Below are 19,032 nucleotides of genomic sequence, written 5' to 3' on the forward strand. Positions count from 1 at the left end.
TCGTCCTCGCGACAGGAAGAACTTGTGCTCTAACGACAGATTGTCGAGCAGACAGTCCCATAAGAAACACAAGAGTCCCCGCTTCCGTGTACTTAGCCTTAAAACTCGCTTCCGTCCTGTTGCGACACGCTCGTTCTTAGCTCCTCTCTTTTTCCTTTTCCTACCATTGACACTCCCTCTACCGTCTGCTCCTGACGCATTAACCCCATAAATGCTGGTTCAAACAGTTTTTAGTCAAACTTTCCATTTTTTAAACATAACAAACAAACAAATCACAGTATTAAATGTATTTAAATCTTTCATTACATAAATAACAGTTTTTAATTGACACATTTATATATTAACTGATTTTAACAATTGTTTTTAAACTAAACCAAACCGGGTTACACACAATATCCAGAGTTGTACGCAGTGAAGATGTAAAACTCGTGCTTTTAGAGGTGCTCACACTTGCTCATGATCAGTTAATCAAGTGCATTTGATTAGCAGCAGCTGGCTGCTACTTCCCCTCTGAGTTCCTTGCAGGACAATTATGTAGATCAGATCTAAAAACTTTTTCCCGCTCAGAATTACAAGCACTGACTCAAGCTCCAATAACTATCAATAGTATAGATTTTGTTTAGACACTAAAGACCAGAGATGTATAGTAACTAAGTAGAACTACTTAAGTACTGTACTTAAGTACTAAAATGCAGTATCTGTACTTTATTGGAGTACATATTTTTTCCCCTACTTTCACTTTTACTCCACTATATATTTTTGATTAATTTAATACTTTTACTCCGATACATTTTTCACGTGCTGAATCGTTACTCGTTACTATTATGAAAACGTTATTAATCATCCCCAAGTCATAGTATCAATGCCAGAGCGGTAGATGGCGCTGTCACGGTTTATGAAGCTGGCTCATCATTGGGCGATTTGAGCGATCAAGCCTATAAAAAAACGCAGGCTTCGTCTCCGCCTTTTGCGCTGTTGCTTGCAAGTATTGAGGACAGAACGCGTCAGCTTACTGTCCGATATCGAGATGGCTGACGTCCCAGGAACACCTTGTCCAGGTTTGTCTTTTAGCTGCTCTGTGGACTGCCCCTCTGGCCTTTTGAGATGTTTTATTTGTGTTTGTTTTTTTGTAAACACTTGTATGGCCTTTTATCATTGTACTCCAGCTTCAGCCAAATACATTGTGCCTTTCAAATGTTTGAAATAATATAAACAATGATAATCAAACTTTTGACTGCCTTTCTTTAATATACACAGTACTTGTACTTTTACTTGTACTTGTACTTTAGGTACTTGAGTAGCAATTTTTGAAATACTTCTACTTGCAATACTTAAGTACCAAAAAAATTGAGTACTTCTGTACTTCCACTTGAGTATGGTGTTGAAAGAGCACTTCAACTTTTACTCAAGTCAATTTTTTTATATAGTACTTGTACTTCTACTCCACTCCTCTACTCCAGTACTTTATACATCTCTGCTAAAGACAGGCTTGCTCTCTCCTCCCACTTTCCTGTCTCTGCAAACTGTCTAATAAAGCTGCAAACGGCCAAAGAAAAAAAAAAAAGCAGTCATCTTACTGTGTCAGATGTGCGTTTGGTTCCTTTTCCATTCATGGTCCTTTGTGGCTTCTTGTCTTTGTTGACCTGGGCTGGAAGGGTTAAATATTCAGCGAGATGTAGTTGTAACCCATGTTAAAATCTGACATAAAAAGAATAAACAGTTGATTAAAAGTCTGCAGACAGAAAATAACGTCACTGCCCCTTTAAGGAACTAGCGTTACAGACGCAGCACCTGAGTGACGCTGCAGTACACAGACCGGAGGGAGAGAGCAGAGGAGGAGTCGGAGAGAAGAGCGGTGATTAATTAACAGGAAAAAGTTAATATTATGGTGAAAAAAACATAATCTACCTGGTCGGGAACTGACAGGGATTTTATGAGAACTAAGCTACATCGGGTTTGGTGAGTTTTATGTTTATTTTCCTGCATTTTCACCGTGTCGTACTTTTTCTTTTGGCGGAGGGCTAATGCTAAAAAAATGTAGCCGTTACAAAGAAATGCTCTGTCATAAACTGTTACCTGATTAATATATTGGGTTTATGAAGAAGAGTTTATTTGTATAATTTGAGGATTTAAAAAGAGTTTTATTGTGTTTGTGACCTGTTACACAGGTCAGGTTTTTTGCTTGGTTGGAAGCTCGGTCGGAGCGAGGATTGGTTTGCCGTGTGCGACGTGCACATTCACAGACGGGATTCAAGATGGCGAGCCAGACCCAGACCTTCAATTCATCTTCTCCATCGCATTAGGGAGGGATTCTCCTGCGTGTGGTAATTCGCTGCCGGAGCGGTAGGAATATCAGGAACTAGTTCGAACTGAAATGACCAGAACTGAGAACTGATTGAATTATTATCCTTTTTGGACTGAGTCAAACTGAAGCTTTTCACTGAACTGAGTACCTGAATTTACATTTTGACTTGAACTTGAATTTAAAGTGCCATACTTTGATTTTCATATGTTTATGTGTCTGAATGTGATTTGAATAGTTGTGGTCCACTTTGATTTAATTGTGTTTGAAGGTATTTTTCTTACCTCTAAAAGAAAGGAGATTGAGTTAACTCAGGAAGAAAAATAGGAATCTTAAAATAGATGCAACCTAGGAAAAAAAGACTGGTTTAACTAACTCAAATTAGTCTTATTAAAATAAGCTAGGTAAACTAAAGAGCAAAAAGAAAGAGTGACATACTCTTTATTTTTTTTCCTTTTCAATTATATTTGCCTCCTTATTAAGAACCTGCAGGGTAATTTTTGTTTCATGTATTGTATTTTATGTGTGTGTTTTTGCATTCAGTAAATTGCCGGCCTGTTCCACTTAAAGCAGCGATCTCTGGTGTTGTTATTCTTGCTCCCCACTCCTTAGAGCCTAGAACTGGTCCAGTGGCGCAGTTAGCGGTGTGACACCGGTGCTACAAACGTGGCGAGCCAGCCAGGAGTGGCTTAAAGCATTTAAACTAGAAACCAGAGACCGTATAATATTGTTATCAGAAAAAAAAAGAAAAAAATGGATGTCGTTCAAACCAGTAGTGTAAAAATCCCTAACTCAGTCATAGTTAGCGGCATGACCGATACAGAAACTGATGACGAACTAAGTGACTTCCTGAAACAATATGGTTCCGTTCAAAGAGTAATCCCAGTTGATCTCACTGAACCAGATTCAGCCAAACAGGTTATCGTAGAGTATGTGTGTGGTACAGCTGTGCAATCTCTCTTACCTTCATTGCCATACAGGCTTAACAGTAAGACTAAGACTGACGTCACCTACCACATCAGAGCCCTAGCTAATGTTTACACACCTGTAGCTAGCAAGACAGCTACACAGACTTACCTTTCAGAGTTAAAGGACATTGCAAAACAGACTGGTAAAGACTTTGCAGCTGTCCTCAGAGAGGAGCTCTCCCTCATCAGTGAGACTGTCGATCTAGATCACTCACCTGATACCCCAGAGCAACATGCTCCTGAAAATGCTGCGCAGGTAAGCTCCCTGCCCAGTATGACCCCACAGCAGCATGTTCAACATCATTGGTCCCCACCGTCGACATCATCTAAGGAAAAGACACTGCCTGCCCTGAAACTTTCTGACGTCAATCCACCTGACCTACAAAAAGTAGTTGTTGAGCACATAGTGAGAAATGAAGACTCTGCTCTGCAGGTGCACACTTCCTTGAGACTCAGACCCTTCTCTGGGCGTGTCCCACGTCCCAACAGTGAAGTGGATTATGAGACATGGCGCTCCAATGTGGAACTTCTTCTTAAAGACACAACACAGTCTGATATTTACAAGTCACGAAAGCTTCTTGAAAGTCTCTTATCACCCGCCATTGATATTGTGAAGCACCTGACACCTGATTCTCCTCTTAGTGTGTACTTAGAGATCTTAGACTCTGCTTTCAGCACAGTCGAAGATGGAGACGACCTCTTTGCAAAGTATCTCAACACGATGCAGGATAATGGTGAGAAACCCTCAGCTTATCTACAACGGCTGCAGGTGATGCTGAGCACCACCCTCAGAAGGGGAGGTGTAACTGCAAGCGACCTTGACCGGCATCTTCTTAAGCAGTTTGTCAGGGGCTGCTGGGATAACAACTTGATAGCTGAACTCCAGCTAGAACAGAAGAAGCAGGATCCACCTACCTTTGCTGAACTTCTCCTGTTACTCCGCACAGCAGAAGATAAACGTTCTTCCAAAGCTTCATGCATGAAACAGCACTTCAATGTTTCAAAGCCAAGAGTGTCTTCTCATTATCAAGGTGTTTATGTGCAGGGTGAAGAAGACTGCAGCTCATCTCAGCCAGCTCCTGATCACAGGTCTGAAATCCAAGACTTAAAGAAACAAATAGCTGATCTACAGTCTCAGCTCACACGTATCACACAGAAAGACAGTAGAAAAGCTAAATCAGCTACCAGACCACTAGCTCCCCCAACAGCTAACACACATTCCCCACCTATCACTCACACATCTCAAAGGCTGCAGCCCCACAGCCGAGATGCAAACAACAGCACAAGCAATAGACCAAGGCCCTGGTATTGCTTTAGATGTGGAGAGGATGGGCACATTAAGCCTCAGTGTGAAAGTGAGCCAAACCCATCTCTTGTGGCTGAGAAGAGGAAGCTGCTAAAAGAAAAGCAGTTAGCATGGGACAGTCAACATGGCACTTCAAAGCCTGATCCTTTAAACTAGACCCAGTTCCGGTTGTGGGACAAACGGGGACTGGAGCACAGGCAAAGTGTCCCAGAAAGGAGTTTTACAGAGCCCATGTGTACTCTCACACACAAAGACAGTCAGTGACTTTGCCAAAAGGTCTGATTGGAGCCAAGTGCACCGCACAAGTGACCATAGCTGACAAAGACTGTAGTTGCTTGTTGGATTCAGGATCCCAAGTAACAACGATCCCCAACTCTTTCTATCTAGAGAACCTTTCTCACTTGCCTCTCAATTCCTTGAACGACTTGCTTGAAGTGGAAGGAGCCAACGGTCAAAGCGTCCCTTACCTTGGCTATGTTGAGGCCACCATCAGATTCCCAAAGAGCTTGCTTGGAGTCGACATCGAGGTACCTACGCTGGTCTTGGTTGTACCTGACATGCGCTCCACATTGTCATCAGTGCTTATAGGCACAAATACTTTGGATGTTCTCTATGAAAAGTATGCAGAGATCGCACCTCAGAACTTTGAGTCTCTTCCTTATGGCTACAAAGTCGTCTTAAAGACCCTTGAAATCCGGAAAAAACAGTCTGTTGATTCCAGCCTGGGAGTGGTGAGGCTTCATAGTAGGGACCTCGAGACCATTTCAGCTGGACAGACTAAGGTCCTTCAAGGATCAGTGAGCTGCACAACATCTGGTGTTGGAAAGTGGGTGATGGTGGAGTCACCAAAGTCATCGTCCCTGCCTGGTGGCATCCTGGTGACAGATAGCCTGGTAAGTCTACCACCAAAGCCATCACGCTGCATACCAGTCATACTCAGAAACGAGTCACAGCATGACGTCACTCTGCCCCCAAAAGCTGTGATAGCAGAGATACACGCTGTCAAGAGTGTTCAACCTGTCAAGACCTCTGACTCAGACTCTCCTACAAAATCTGACAAAAAACCAAATCTCGACTTTGACTTTACTGATTCTCCTGTACCCATCGAGTGGAAGGAGAGGATAAAAGAGAAGTTGAATTCCATGCCAGAGGTGTTTGCAATGCATGAGCTTGACTTTGGCCGCACTGACAAAACCAAACACCATATAACTCTCGGTGACGAGACACCATTCAAACACAGGCCAAGACCTATACATCCGCAGGACATAGAAGCTGTGCGTACCCATCTCCAGCAACTCCTCGATGCAGAAGTCATCCGTGAATCAGAGTCACCTTTCTCCTCGCCGATCGTAGTCGTCAGGAAAAGGAATGGCGATGTCAGACTCTGCATAGATTACAGAAAATTGAATGCACAAACGGTAAAGGATTCATATGCCTTACCCAATCTGGAAGAGTCCTTCTCAGCATTGACCGGGTCCAGGTGGTTCTCGGTGCTCGATCTCAAATCGGGCTTCTATCAAATAGAGATGGAGGAGGCAGACAAACACAAAACCGCATTCGTCTGCCCTCTAGGATTCTTCGAGTTCAACAGAATGCCTCAGGGGATAACCAATGCCCCTAGCACGTTCCAGAGACTCATGGAGCGTTGTATGGGAGAGTTGAACTTGAAGCAAGTCCTAGTTTTTCTGGATGACCTCATCGTCTTCTCCTCTACATTGGAGGAGCACGAGGAGAGGTTGATGCACGTGCTCAACCGATTGAAAGAGTTTGGCTTGAAACTGTCACCAGGGAAATGCAAGTTCTACCAAACTTCTGTAAAGTACCTCGGGCACATTGTGTCTCAAAAGGGCATTGAGACCGATCCTGACAAATTAGCAGCACTAAAAACCTGGCCAAAACCAAACAACTTGAAGGAGCTAAGAATCTTCCTGGGTTTCTGCGGTTACTACCGCCGGTTCATTAAAGACTATTCTAAGATCGTGAAGCCACTTAACGAGCTCACTGCTGGCTATCCACCACTAAGAAAGCACGCTAAAACCACAGTGAACCCTGAGAAGTATTTCAATCCAAAGGACGTCTTTGGTGACAGATGGACACCTGCTTGCCAAACAGCGTTCGACACTATAATCGAAAAGCTGACAACCGCACCCATCCTCGGGTTTGCTGACCCTAAGCTCTCCTACATTTTACATACAGATGCAAGCACGTCGGGCCTCGGCGCTGCTCTCTACCAGGAGCAACAGGGACAGAAGCGCGTCATTGCTTATGCGAGCCGAGGTCTGTCGAGGTGTGAGTCCAGGTATCCCGCTCACAAATTAGAATTTCTCGCCCTTAAATGGGCAGTAACAGAGAAATTCCAGGATTACCTGTACGGAAACACATTCCTTGCTGTCACAGATAGCAATCCATTAACATACATTCTTACCTCAGCTAAGCTCGACGCCACGAGCTACAGATGGTTGGCCGCTCTGTCAACGTTCGATTTCCAGCTACAGTACAGAGCCGGTAAGCAGAACCAGGACGCGGACGGACTGTCCAGACGTCCTCACGGCAGAGTACCTGATGACACATCATCACAAAAAGAGTTGGAGAGAATACAACAATTCACAAAAAGACACTTGTCAGAGGCTGATTATGCACACCTGAATGAAAGCACCATCAAAGCCATCTGTGAGAAGCATTTGGTCCATGAAGTAATCAACAATCACCCTGGGGAAACAACACCCAGCACCACCTTGGTTGTGTCACTTGCCCACCACCCAAAGGCTCTCCCTCAAAGCTTTGAAGAGGAGGATCAGCTTGGTGGCTTACCTGTCATTCCACCATTAGCACCAGCTGAACTAAGAGACAAACAAAATGCTGATCCCTGCATTGGTGAAGTCATCAGGCAAGTGGAGTCAGGAGAGAAACCTCCACCCTCCTTGAGGAAAGAACTTCCTGAGCTTGGTCTCTTATTGAGGGAGTGGAACAAACTGGAGGTCTCAAATGGTGTTTTGTATCGCAGGCGACAAGAGGGTGCTCAGACTCACTACCAGCTTGTACTCCCTGAAGCCCTGAGATCCGTAGTCCTCGAGAGCCTCCACGACGACATGGGCCATATGGGCACAGAGCGCACGCTAGATCTTGTCCGGAAGCGATTCTATTGGCCCAAAATGTCAACTGAGGTGGAAAATAAAGTCAGAACCTGCAACCGTTGCATACGACGTAAGACCATGCCCGAGAAAGCGGCACCACTCATCAACATCGTGGCTACAAGACCACTTGAACTCGTGTGCATGGATTTTCTCAGTGTGGAGCCGGACTCAAGTAACACAAAAGACATTTTGGTCATTACCGACCATTTTACGAAATATGCAGTGGCAGTCCCCACCCCAAATCAGAAAGCCAGGACAGTGGCCAAGACCCTGTGGGACCACTTTTTCGTTCATTATGGCATTCCTGAAAGACTCCACAGTGACCAAGGTCCTGACTTTGAGTCTCAAACAATAAAAGAACTGTGTGAGCTCATTGGCACTCAAAAGATAAGAACCACGCCTTACCATCCGAGAGGGAACCCTGTAGAACGCTTCAACAGGACCCTGCTCAACATGTTGGGCACCCTTGAAAACCAGAAGAAGAGTCACTGGCGTGAGTATGTCAGGCCGTTAGTACACGCTTATAATTGTACTAAGAACGAGACAACCGGCTTTACCCCCTATGAGTTAACCTGTTAACTGGCAAGGGCCCGCCCCCGGGCCCTCTGTAGCGATTTCCGACTTTGAAGCCTCATAGCGTCACAGTAACGCTGCCGTTCGCCCTCACGATGCTTTTATATGACAGACTAGACCCTCAGAATTCGATTGACACCTCATTTAGCCAATCATGTTATGAAATGGATTTTCCAGAGCCAATAATATCCAGAGAGCGTCATGTGACATTTAAGGACATGCCCCCAAATGTTCTCCAATCGTTCTTATTGGTCAACTCTAACCTGAAATCTAAAACCACAGATGGATAGCCAATAAAATTCCCGACACGTGGGTATATGGCACTATGGGGTGTGTTTTCACATGAAGGCATAAACTCCCTGCGTATTCAGTGCGTATTTGCTGCGTCCTCCATGCGTAAACCAAACAGGAAGTAGGAGTCTATGCGCTGACGTGCATAAACAGTATTTACAATGTTTTCTCTCGGCAATGGATTGTCAGAATGCATCAAAAACAGACTACATTTATTCAACGAAGTGACTAAATGACTCACGAGAGTGGATTATTTTGTATTAGAGAATGTCGTCGCTGATTTGACCAGTTTTATCGCTGCAAATGAACACCTGTTACTCAGAAGGCAGAAGGTAAGTTTTTATTCTCAGCTCGTCCTCGTATTATATGCCGTTCTGATGTAAATATGTATGTAATGCTGAGCTTGGCATGCACCATTACACAGAAAATATAACCGTGCGCCGCTGTGGCGCCACTTATATTGTGTGTTTGCGTGGGCGCTGTATAGTGGTGTGATTTACGTATTGAAATGTGCCAGGTGTTTGGGGGTAGGGAAAGGTGTACTGTAAGTATCGATTGGGGGTTTCGCGGGCTTCTCTATTACGTCAGCATCACCCGATAAAAGGGCAAGGTGAGGTGGACAACGTCTCAGAGCTTCATTTGAGATTCGTCGTGATCGCATCGTTGTTTTGGAGTTTTGCGAAATGGCACAGCGGGCCGCCGGCAAGACCAAGTTCAGCGCTCAGGAGGTTGTGGAATTGCTCACACGGAGAGAGAGCGACATTTCAGCATCAGACTTTTTGGGTTCAACTGATGATCCAACATCAGAAGACGATTTGTTTTCCGATGGAGATGACCAGTAAGTGTCTAAAGTTTTACAAGTTGGGGGTGGGGGTTATTGTATGGGAGGAGGTTGTACATTTTGTATCAGACAAGGACTACTGGGAGGATTGTGTGGTTTTTATTTTATGTGTGTATGCACTGTCTGCATTTACTGTAACTTTTTTGATATACAATGTATTTATTTGTGTGTGTAAGGGAATCACTGAAAAATGACTGGGTTTTTGGTGCATGAAGGCCTGACATTTTCCTTCTTTTACAAATTAGGGGAACCTCTGATCATGAGTGGCAGCCAGCCAAAGAGAAGATGGTGGAAGAGGCTTCTTCATCTGATGAAGAGGATCTAATGCCTGTTACAGCACAGGCCAGAAGGGCCAGTGCACCACATGTGACAAGCCATTGTGCTTTGTCCCAAACAGAGACTGCTATAACCAGTGGCACATTGAAAATTCCATGTGAGGGGGGGTGGGGGTAGAGCAGAATAATTGTAAATAGTTGCAGTTTGCTGTGCTGTGTTTTTTTTTTTACATTACTCTGAAAAATAAAATAGCATTTACAGAAATGGTGATTTGTTTTGTGACTATTTTTTTTTTACAATGTACAATAGTGTCATTCATATTTTATTGGATTAATATGGCTTTATTTATGATTTATTCAGTAATTTTGTGTGTAGTACAGGATTCCTCAGGACAGTATCTTTGATTAGAGCCCTCATTGATGACTGTATGTTGAAGCATTGAGGAGTTACAGCCCTTTAAAATTTGCATGTCAAAGGGGGCTTAGATGCGGCACTTGGACTATCCAAATGGCACATGAGAGAGCACGCCAGGGCATCAATGCACAAAAACCTTTACAAAACAATAGGCTTTTGTGCTATCTTGATGAAATTCGAAATGCACGACAAAAAGACTTCATTCTACAGCTCCAATGTATTTTCCAGTTGTTACCTTCTATATTCAGTGTGTAGTTACATGATAACAATCAGGAAAAATCTAGGCGAGGCAAAAATTGTCTACTTTTTCTGTGTTCCAAACTTAATAGCTACAAACTCATTACAGTTACAGTGCTTTTGACTACATAAATGAAAAATATAGGTTGTCTGCTTCGCAAAGACACTAAACTTTTGTGTGTACTCCAAAGAGTTCAGGAACAGCAGCTGATTTAATTTGGGTATGCTTTTTCAGGCGTTTTTTGTTTTTTTTAGCCGCCAGTTAAGTGGTTAATGTTCGGGCGTCAGCCGAGACTGCCAGTTGACCTAGCCTTTGGCCTACCAGTCAATCATCAGCCAGGCTCTCACTCGCAATATGTCCGCAACCTGAAATCTCAACTTGAAGACAGTTACAGAGTAGCAACTGAGAATGCTAAAAAGACAGCCAATCGCAACAAAGCAAGGTTTGACAAGCATGTTGTTGACTCCACCTTGAAAGAAGGCGACAGAGTCTTGGTTCGAAATGTCCGTCTCAGAGGCAAGCACAAGTTAGCTGACAGGTGGGAGTCCGATGTGTATGTTGTCCTGAGACAGTCCGGAGACATCCCAGTGTATGTTGTGAAACCTGAGACAAGAGATGGTCCACAAAGAACTCTTCATCGTGACCTCCTGCTGCCATGTGGTTTCCTTCCTGCGACCCCGGTCGAAAGCGAAACTAACCCACCAAAAGCAGTAAGGCGACCAAGAACTCGACAAGATTCTAAAAATGACACATCAAATGGAGCTGATGGGGATGAATCCCAGTCTGATTCTGAGGGATATCACTATCGCAGAAACCTAAGAGTGGAAACACTAGGTTTCAACCTGACTTCAGAACCTACGGAATACTTACCTGAAAGGAATGAACCAGAACCTGACTTGACTGCTGTTGAGCAAGATCCTTCAGACGTAGCCAAAGCTTTCCCTGAAGATCCTCCAGTAGAAACTTATGATTTAGGCTTACCTGATACTGAAGAGAAAGACCTACCTGATCCTGAAGAGAGAAACTCAATCGCTGAACAGGAAATTGGAAGCCTACCTGAGAAAGACCTGGATAATGTCCATCCTTCTACTCAACCTGCTCAGGAGAGCAAGGAAAACACAAGTGATCTGGGTCAAACGGACAACCAAAATGAAAGTGACTGTTCGGGAAGACCTGTCAGAGACAGAAAACCGACTAAAAGACTGACTTATCCTGAGCTAGGAAACCCGTTGGTTACAATAGTTCAGTCTTTATTTCAAACCTTGAGTGATGTGTTTACAGATTCTCTTGAAGAACCTAGCTTTCCAAAAACTCCTAGAGTTATGACAGTATAAATTCAAAATGCACAGGGACGTGCATTAGGTAAAGAGGGGAGGATGTAACCCATGTTAAAATCTGACATAAAGAATAAACAGTTGATTAAAAGTCTGCAGACAGAAAATAACGTCACTGCCCCTTTAAGGAACTAGCGTTACAGACGCAGCACCTGAGTGACGCTGCAGTACACAGACCGGAGGGAGAGAGCAGAGGAGGAGTCGGAGAGAAGAGCGGTGATTAATTAACAGGAAAAAGTTAATATTATGGTGAAAAAAACATAATCTACCTGGTCGGGAACTGACAGGGATTTTATGAGAACTAAGCTACATCGGGTTTGGTGAGTTTTATGTTTATTTTCCTGCATTTTCACCGTGTCGTACTTTTTCTTTTGGCGGAGGGCTAATGCTAAAAAAATGTAGCCGTTACAAAGAAATGCTCTGTCATAAACTGTTACCTGATTAATATATTGGGTTTATGAAGAAGAGTTTATTTGTATAATTTGAGGATTTAAAAAGAGTTTTATTGTGTTTGTGACCTGTTACACAGGTCAGGTTTTTTGCTTGGTTGGAAGCTCGGTCGGAGCGAGGATTGGTTTGCCGTGTGCGACGTGCACATTCACAGACGGGATTCAAGATGGCGAGCCAGACCCAGACCTTCAATTCATCTTCTCCATCGCATTAGGGAGGGATTCTCCTGCGTGTGGTAATTCGCTGCCGGAGCGGTAGGAATATCAGGAACTAGTTCGAACTGAACTGACCAGAACTGAGAACTGATTGAATTATTATCCTTTTTGGACTGAGTCAAACTGAAGCTTTTCACTGAACTGAGTACCTGAATTTACATTTTGACTTGAACTTGAATTTAAAGTGCCATACTTTGATTTTCATATGTTTATGTGTCTGAATGTGATTTGAATAGTTGTGGTCCACTTTGATTTAATTGTGTTTGAAGGTATTTTTCTTACCTCTAAAAGAAAGGAGATTGAGTTAACTCAGGAAGAAAAATAGGAATCTTAAAATAGATGCAACCTAGGAAAAAAAGACTGGTTTAACTAACTCAAATTAGTCTTATTAAAATAAGCTAGGTAAACTAAAGAGCAAAAAGAAAGAGTGACATACTCTTTATTTTTTTTCCTTTTCAATTATATTTGCCTCCTTATTAAGAACCTGCAGGGTAATTTTTGTTTCATGTATTGTATTTTATGTGTGTGTTTTTGCATTCAGTAAATTGCCGGCCTGTTCCACTTAAAGCAGCGATCTCTGGTGTTGTTATTCTTGCTCCCCACTCCTTAGAGCCTAGAACTGGTCCAGTGGCGCAGTTAGCGGTGTGACACCGGTGCTACATAGTCCCTCCCTGCTCGGCTAGTCTCTTGGAGCTCTGTGCATTTGCTGTTTTGCCCTCATCATGGCTGCATGGCTGTTGAGGAGACTTGTGACTAGAAATGACAGCTGGCTGCTGCATTGCCCTATTTCCCAGACCCCAGTCTGCTCCAGAGGGGTGTCAAGGGCCTCTCCTGCCTCGAGGGCCCTCTCCACCATGCAGGACAAGCCTCGGACAGCGGAGGATCTCCCACGTGTCAGCTTCTTGGAGCTTCTTTACAGATTGGTGTTTCAGGGTTTCTACAACCGTTTGCATGAGCTTCAGGTAGGCTGCAGCGTGTGTGATCTTTAAAATATTCATGCTTGTTTCAGCCTGAGTCCAAAAATGTTGTGTTTTCCACATGGTGCATTCCAGAAACCCAAATGACAAGTATGGTCTTTTATTTGAGAGCTAATGGGGTTACAAGTGAATGAATAGAAAATATTAGGCTGGTTGTGTTACTTTCAAATCACATCGGGTTGTCTCAGCTAACTGACACAGAGGCATGGGCTGTTTTTCTCTCTGTGTGGGTTCACATTCAGTCACTCTAACATGCTCTGACCTATGACATCTACTCACTGGCTCAAATGTGGCTCATCTGTTTTTTAAATTATAGATTGAGGTCATCACCTTTGTCATGTTCACATTATAAGAATGCTGCTCTATCTTTATTACTTTGTCTACCATCAGCTCTATGAGAAGCAGCTATATGGGCCCATTTACAGAGATGGAATCGGGTCAGTATGCTTGAACACCCCAGAGCTTGTGGAAGAGATCCTGAGGAAAGACGACAAATTCCCTTGCAGAGGAGACATGGGCGTATGGAGAGAATATCGTGACATGAGAGGATTCGGCTACGGACCTTTCACAGAGTGAGACCACCAAACAATGCTGCACTTCCGTGTCCCACTGCTAAACAAAATTCTTAGTCGGTGTTAACCTTCTGATACGTGACAGCTTTCCAGGGAAAGACTTTTGCTATGTGAGTGGAAATGATTGTTTTTGATCTATTTGGGTGAAATAGGTTCCTCTCAGGCTCGGAGAGGAATCTGAAAAATGTTCATACCCCACAAGTTGCAGTATTAAACAGTGACAATATCAAGGACTCAAAAAAAAAGATGAGCACGTCATGTAAGAGCAATGCACCAAGGTTTGTTTATCAAGAGAGAAAAGACAGAAAGCAGCTTCATCGCTGATACCAAATGTGTTAAACTGGTAAATTTGGTATCGGTGATATTCAGTAAATATCAGTAAATAAGGAATCCAATCATCATGGGTCAGGTCTGTCTGTCCTGCAGACTCTGCTACACCTTCAGCACAAAAAGCTTCTCTGTTCACGCTTTTAGAAAAGTATGCAATCATACTTTGTTTACACCCAATCAACTTGGTGATATGGCACCAAACTGCTGAGCACACCCAGCTCAGATACTTGGGTGAGTGTCTCAGTTTGCTGTTCCCTCACTTGTTTCTGTTCCAACAGTGAGGGGGAGACCTGGTACAAGCTGAGGGTGGTGCTCAACAAGCGCATGCTGCATCCAAAGGAGTCGGCCCGGTATTCTGGGACTTTCAATGAAGTAGTTAAAGACTTCATCAAGAAGATCCGCTACATGCGCCAGTGCAGCCCAACAGGAGACTCTGTGACCAACATGGCCAATGAGCTTTATCTATTTTCACTAGAAGGTACGTCTGAAGGTTAAAACTACTCACTTGGTGGTAATGCTCGATTACATATTTTCTTAATTACTTAAATACTAACATTTAATTTCAAACTTAAGTTCACCATAAGCTAAAAGCTAAAAACTGCTGCAAGGTTTATTAAATTTTCTTATCATAAACCTGAACAGGTATCGCCTCCGTATTGTTTGAAACGAGGCTTGGTTGTCTGGAAAAGAAAATCCCTGCTGGTACACAAGATTTCATCAGCGCCATAGCCCAGATGCTCTCCTACAACACGACTGTCTTCATCCTTCCCAGGTGGAGCAGGAATCTGCTGCCCTACTGGGGGCGTTACATCGCTGGCTGGGAGGGAATCTTCAGCTTTGGTGAAACCTTAAACCTCACAGTCGTGACATTTTAGTTGAGCGTTTGTTGCTTAATACCAGGATCAGAGTCTGAGGAAGCAGTAAACTGTATTATTTATAAAACAAAAAGAAAAGAAAGTGGAAATGCCATTATTTGTTTTTTTCCACTAACTGTATATAAAAGATGGACACAGCCACCAAGCAGCCTTTGTTTTAGCATTAGTCTACCAGCTGCTATTTATATAGTGTTTCTCTCATTTTATTGAGCGTTCAGAGGCATTTTACACTTCAAACTTTTTGCTTTTTTTTCTTTTTTCTTCCGGCTCTCGACTGAGGCGCACGCGTTTTTCCTGCCCTCCCTACCCTCATTACCCTGCTTTGCTGCTTTGCTGCTTTGCTATGCTTCAAGAGCCTCTCTTTTACAGCGAGAATGGAATCATGAAATTTGGATTATTGGAGTTGTCGCCATTGAGGCTGTCCAGTAAGACTCTAAAGGCTGTCAGCAAAGTTATCAGTAACAGCCTGTACCAAAAACAACTGTACTTATCTGGAATTCTGCCTCCCCTACCTGGCCTTGAGACAGCTGGGAAATCTCATTTTCCTGGAATTATGTAAACAGATGCTCTTCCCCCGCCTATCCCGTCTCTTGTGACCTGTATGAGCTGGTATCCTAGCGACCTGGCTACTGATGAACATTATTCCACCTTTTATCAGAAACTGTTTAGTCAAGGACAGCTGGAAGGCTCCATAGTATCCTGGACTCTGGCCTCAGCCGGCCCCCACATGCACATGGATGGCCCCATGTGCATGTGCAGGGTACAACCCCAATTCCATAAAGCTAGGACACAAAAATGTAAATAAAAACAGAATTCAATGATTTGCAAATCTCACAAACCAAAGTTGTATTCACCATGGAACATAGAAAACACATCAAATGTTTAAAATGAGAAAATGTATCATTTTAAGAAAAATATTGGCTCATTTTGAATTTGATGACGGTAACACGTCGTTCAGCTTTGTCCCTGCGCACAGAGATCTGAATCTTCTTATGATATTATGTACTGTCGATGATGAGATGTTCAGTCTTTACAATTTTATGTTGAGAAACTTTATTCTGAAATTGTTCCATAATTCATAGATGCAGTATTTTGCAGATTGGTCAACCTCTGTCCATCATTACGTCTGAGAAACTTTGCCTCCCTAAGATGCTCCTTTTATATCCAATCATGTTACTGACCTGTTGCCAGTGAATCTAATTAGCTCCAAAAATGTTCCTCCAGCTCTTTTCTTTCAGTACCACTAACTTTTCCTGCCTTTTCTTAAAACGGCTCCAACCTTTTTAACGTGTCGCTTTCTTCAAATTGAAAATGAGCTAATGTGTTCTGTTGAAAATAAAATATTTTTGTTTCTAAATTTTTGCACGACTAGTTTAAAAAAATTAATTTTCTGCACTTGTTTTAGCTAAAAAGTTGATTGACAAGAAGATGGAGCTGATTGAGCAGCGCGTGAACAACCACCAGGATGTGGAGGGTGAATACCTGACATACCTCCTCTCAAACACACAGATGAGCATTAAAGACGTGTATGGCAGCGTCACTGAGCTTCTCTTAGCTGGAGTGGACACGGTAAATGAAATCCCAATATTAGTAATAAAAAACATGCAAAAATGCTTTGTGTAACTCAACCAAGCTGCCACTTAGTCTTCATTTTTCTGTTGTCTGTACACATCAGGAAGATGCAGTAAATTGACTTTTCACATTTTACTTCACTGCCAAGACCTCCAACACCCTCACGTGGGCTTTGCATGAGCTGTCCAGGAACCCGCATGTGCAGGACAGACTCTATAAAGAAGTGTCCACCATGGTACCATCAGACCAGATCCCCACTGCTGCTGACGTCACTCGCATGCCCTATTTAAAGGCCGTTATCAAGGAAGCTCTGAGGTGAGGCTGCTGGAGAGCTTCGTGGCTCGATTTTAGCTTTAACTGAAGCCATTAATGCAGTAAAAAGTTTTTTTTTTTTTTTTTTTTTAAACATTCATATTTGTAACATTCAAACTGAAAAAAGCTTAAATACAGATTAATTCATCTGATTATTTTCTTTAATATCTATTGATTAGCATCACTTGCATTAGAAGAAGAAGACTATTAGCCTAAACTAAATGGGGGGGGGGGGGGGAAACAAACTTCTTGTCTTGCAGGATGTATCCTGTTGTTTCTCTGAACGCGAGGATCATAGCAGAAAGGAATGTTTCTATTGGTGGATATCATTTTCCAAAGAAAGTATGTTTAACTATTATTAGACCTTTTTGTTATTGCTTAAATAGACCCATTTAACAGTGCAAGGATCTAAATTGAGTGTTAGAAGTGATTATAAGAGAATGATACTTTGGATGATCAGTATTTCATCTTTTGTTGACTTCCAGTTCTTGATTGTTTCCACAGACGGCGTTCAGCTTTTGTCACTATGCCATCAGCCACGATGAGAACACATTCCCTGACTCGTTCGCGTTTAAGCCAGAGCGATGGCTCCGTGACAACCCCGAGCGGCCAAACCCCTTCAGCTCCCTCCCGTTTGGCTTCGGGGTGCGAGGCTGTGTCGGTCGCAGGATCGCTGAGCTCGAGATGTATTTGCTTCTGTTTCAAGTAAGTGAGAAGTGGGAGAAAAACCTGTTTAACATCCACATTTGTTAAAATTGTAAATTTTCTCAATTTAAACATTTGATGTTTTCCATATTCTACTGTGAAATATGGATTTCTGAGATCTGCAGATCCTTGCATTCTGTTTATTTACATTTTAGTCTCACCCCCCCCCTTTTTTTTTGGAATTGGTTATGTGTTCATGTCACTAAAAATGCAGTGTTTATATTGTCTGTGCTTGTATGAGCTCATTTGATGGCAAAAGAGTTGAATAAATTTGTCTAATATATTCTGATCAAATGTCAATATTCACTAACTCCATATCATTTTTTTTTTTTTTTTCTCCTTCCAGCTAATCAGGCAGTTTGAAATCAAACCAGACCCGACACTGGGAGAGCTGAAATCCATCAACCGCACAGTTCTGGTACCAGACAAACAACTAAACCTGCACTTTGTGGACAGAAGATGTGAAAACACAGACTGTTACTAAAATGACAGAAAATTTAAACCTGTCCAGACAAATGTAAATATATCCCATTTACACAGTGAATTTTGCAGCATCAAAGTGATGCTGTAAGAGTTCAGTGTAACTGTTTCCACAGTGAATCCGTTCCCATTCAGAGACCACTGCACAATTATTCACTGTAAAAAAAAAACAAAAAACAAAAAGGAAAAGTGTCCTGTGATTTTCTACCAGGACACTTTTTTTTTTTTTTTTTTTTTACAGAAAGTTCGTGAACTTCTCCGTAAATGGTAAAAAAAAAATTCTGTAGATTTACAGTACTCTGTACTACAGTACAGTACTCTGTACTACTGGCAGATATTTCCTTCAACTCTAAAAGGGAAAATTCCATTTACAGTATATTTTCTGTGCAATTAACAGGCACTTCCTGTTTTATATTACCATTAACAGGCAGTTTCTTTCACTGTAACTCATTATTTTTATATATATATATATATATATATATATATATATATATATATATATATATATATATATATATATATATATATATATATAATTATTATTAATTTTTTTTTTTTTTTTTTTTTTTTATATCCTTAAAAATACATTTCTAGACAGTTACAACCTATCTAGCATTTGTTCACAAATTCTTCACCTTTGTTATCTGTACTTGGTAAACAACAACACTGTTATACTTAATAACTGGTACATTTATGGTTAAGCAGACCTTCATTTTCTTCAACTCAATATATACAAATATATGACAGCATCTATCTCTAGACTAATGTAATGTCGCATAATAAAATGATTAAACCACCAATACACGAATAAAAGAACTCACAAACGTTTTTTTTTTTTTTCCTGAAATCAGTTTTTCCTTGTGAAGT

General features: G+C 42.2%; 1 protein-coding gene across 2 annotated transcripts; it reads left to right on the top strand.

Moving 5' to 3' along the window:
• The first annotated feature begins 1,759 nt into the window (after positions 1-1,759).
• LOC115800587 (sterol 26-hydroxylase, mitochondrial-like) lies at positions 1,760-18,401 on the top strand. 2 transcript variants are annotated; one of them, XM_030758043.1, is made up of 11 exons: positions 1,760-1,959; positions 2,169-2,343; positions 12,953-13,304; positions 13,710-13,891; positions 14,500-14,699; positions 14,864-15,061; positions 16,502-16,665; positions 16,817-16,983; positions 17,241-17,322; positions 17,485-17,685; positions 18,032-18,401. In XM_030758043.1, exons 3-11 carry the CDS (start codon positions 13,065-13,067, stop codon positions 18,167-18,169), a joined length of 1,572 nt encoding a protein of 523 aa, XP_030613903.1. In that variant the 5' UTR covers positions 1,760-1,959; positions 2,169-2,343; positions 12,953-13,064; the 3' UTR covers positions 18,170-18,401. The 2 variants fall into 2 exon arrangements, with proteins under 2 accessions (XP_030613903.1, XP_030613904.1); XM_030758044.1 differs by having other exon boundaries at positions 13,137-13,304.
• The last annotated feature ends 631 nt before the right edge of the window (positions 18,402-19,032 follow it).

The sequence above is a fragment of the Archocentrus centrarchus genome, chromosome 21 (assembly GCF_007364275.1).
Source record: "Archocentrus centrarchus isolate MPI-CPG fArcCen1 chromosome 21, fArcCen1, whole genome shotgun sequence".
Taxonomy (NCBI): domain Eukaryota; kingdom Metazoa; phylum Chordata; class Actinopteri; order Cichliformes; family Cichlidae; genus Archocentrus; species Archocentrus centrarchus.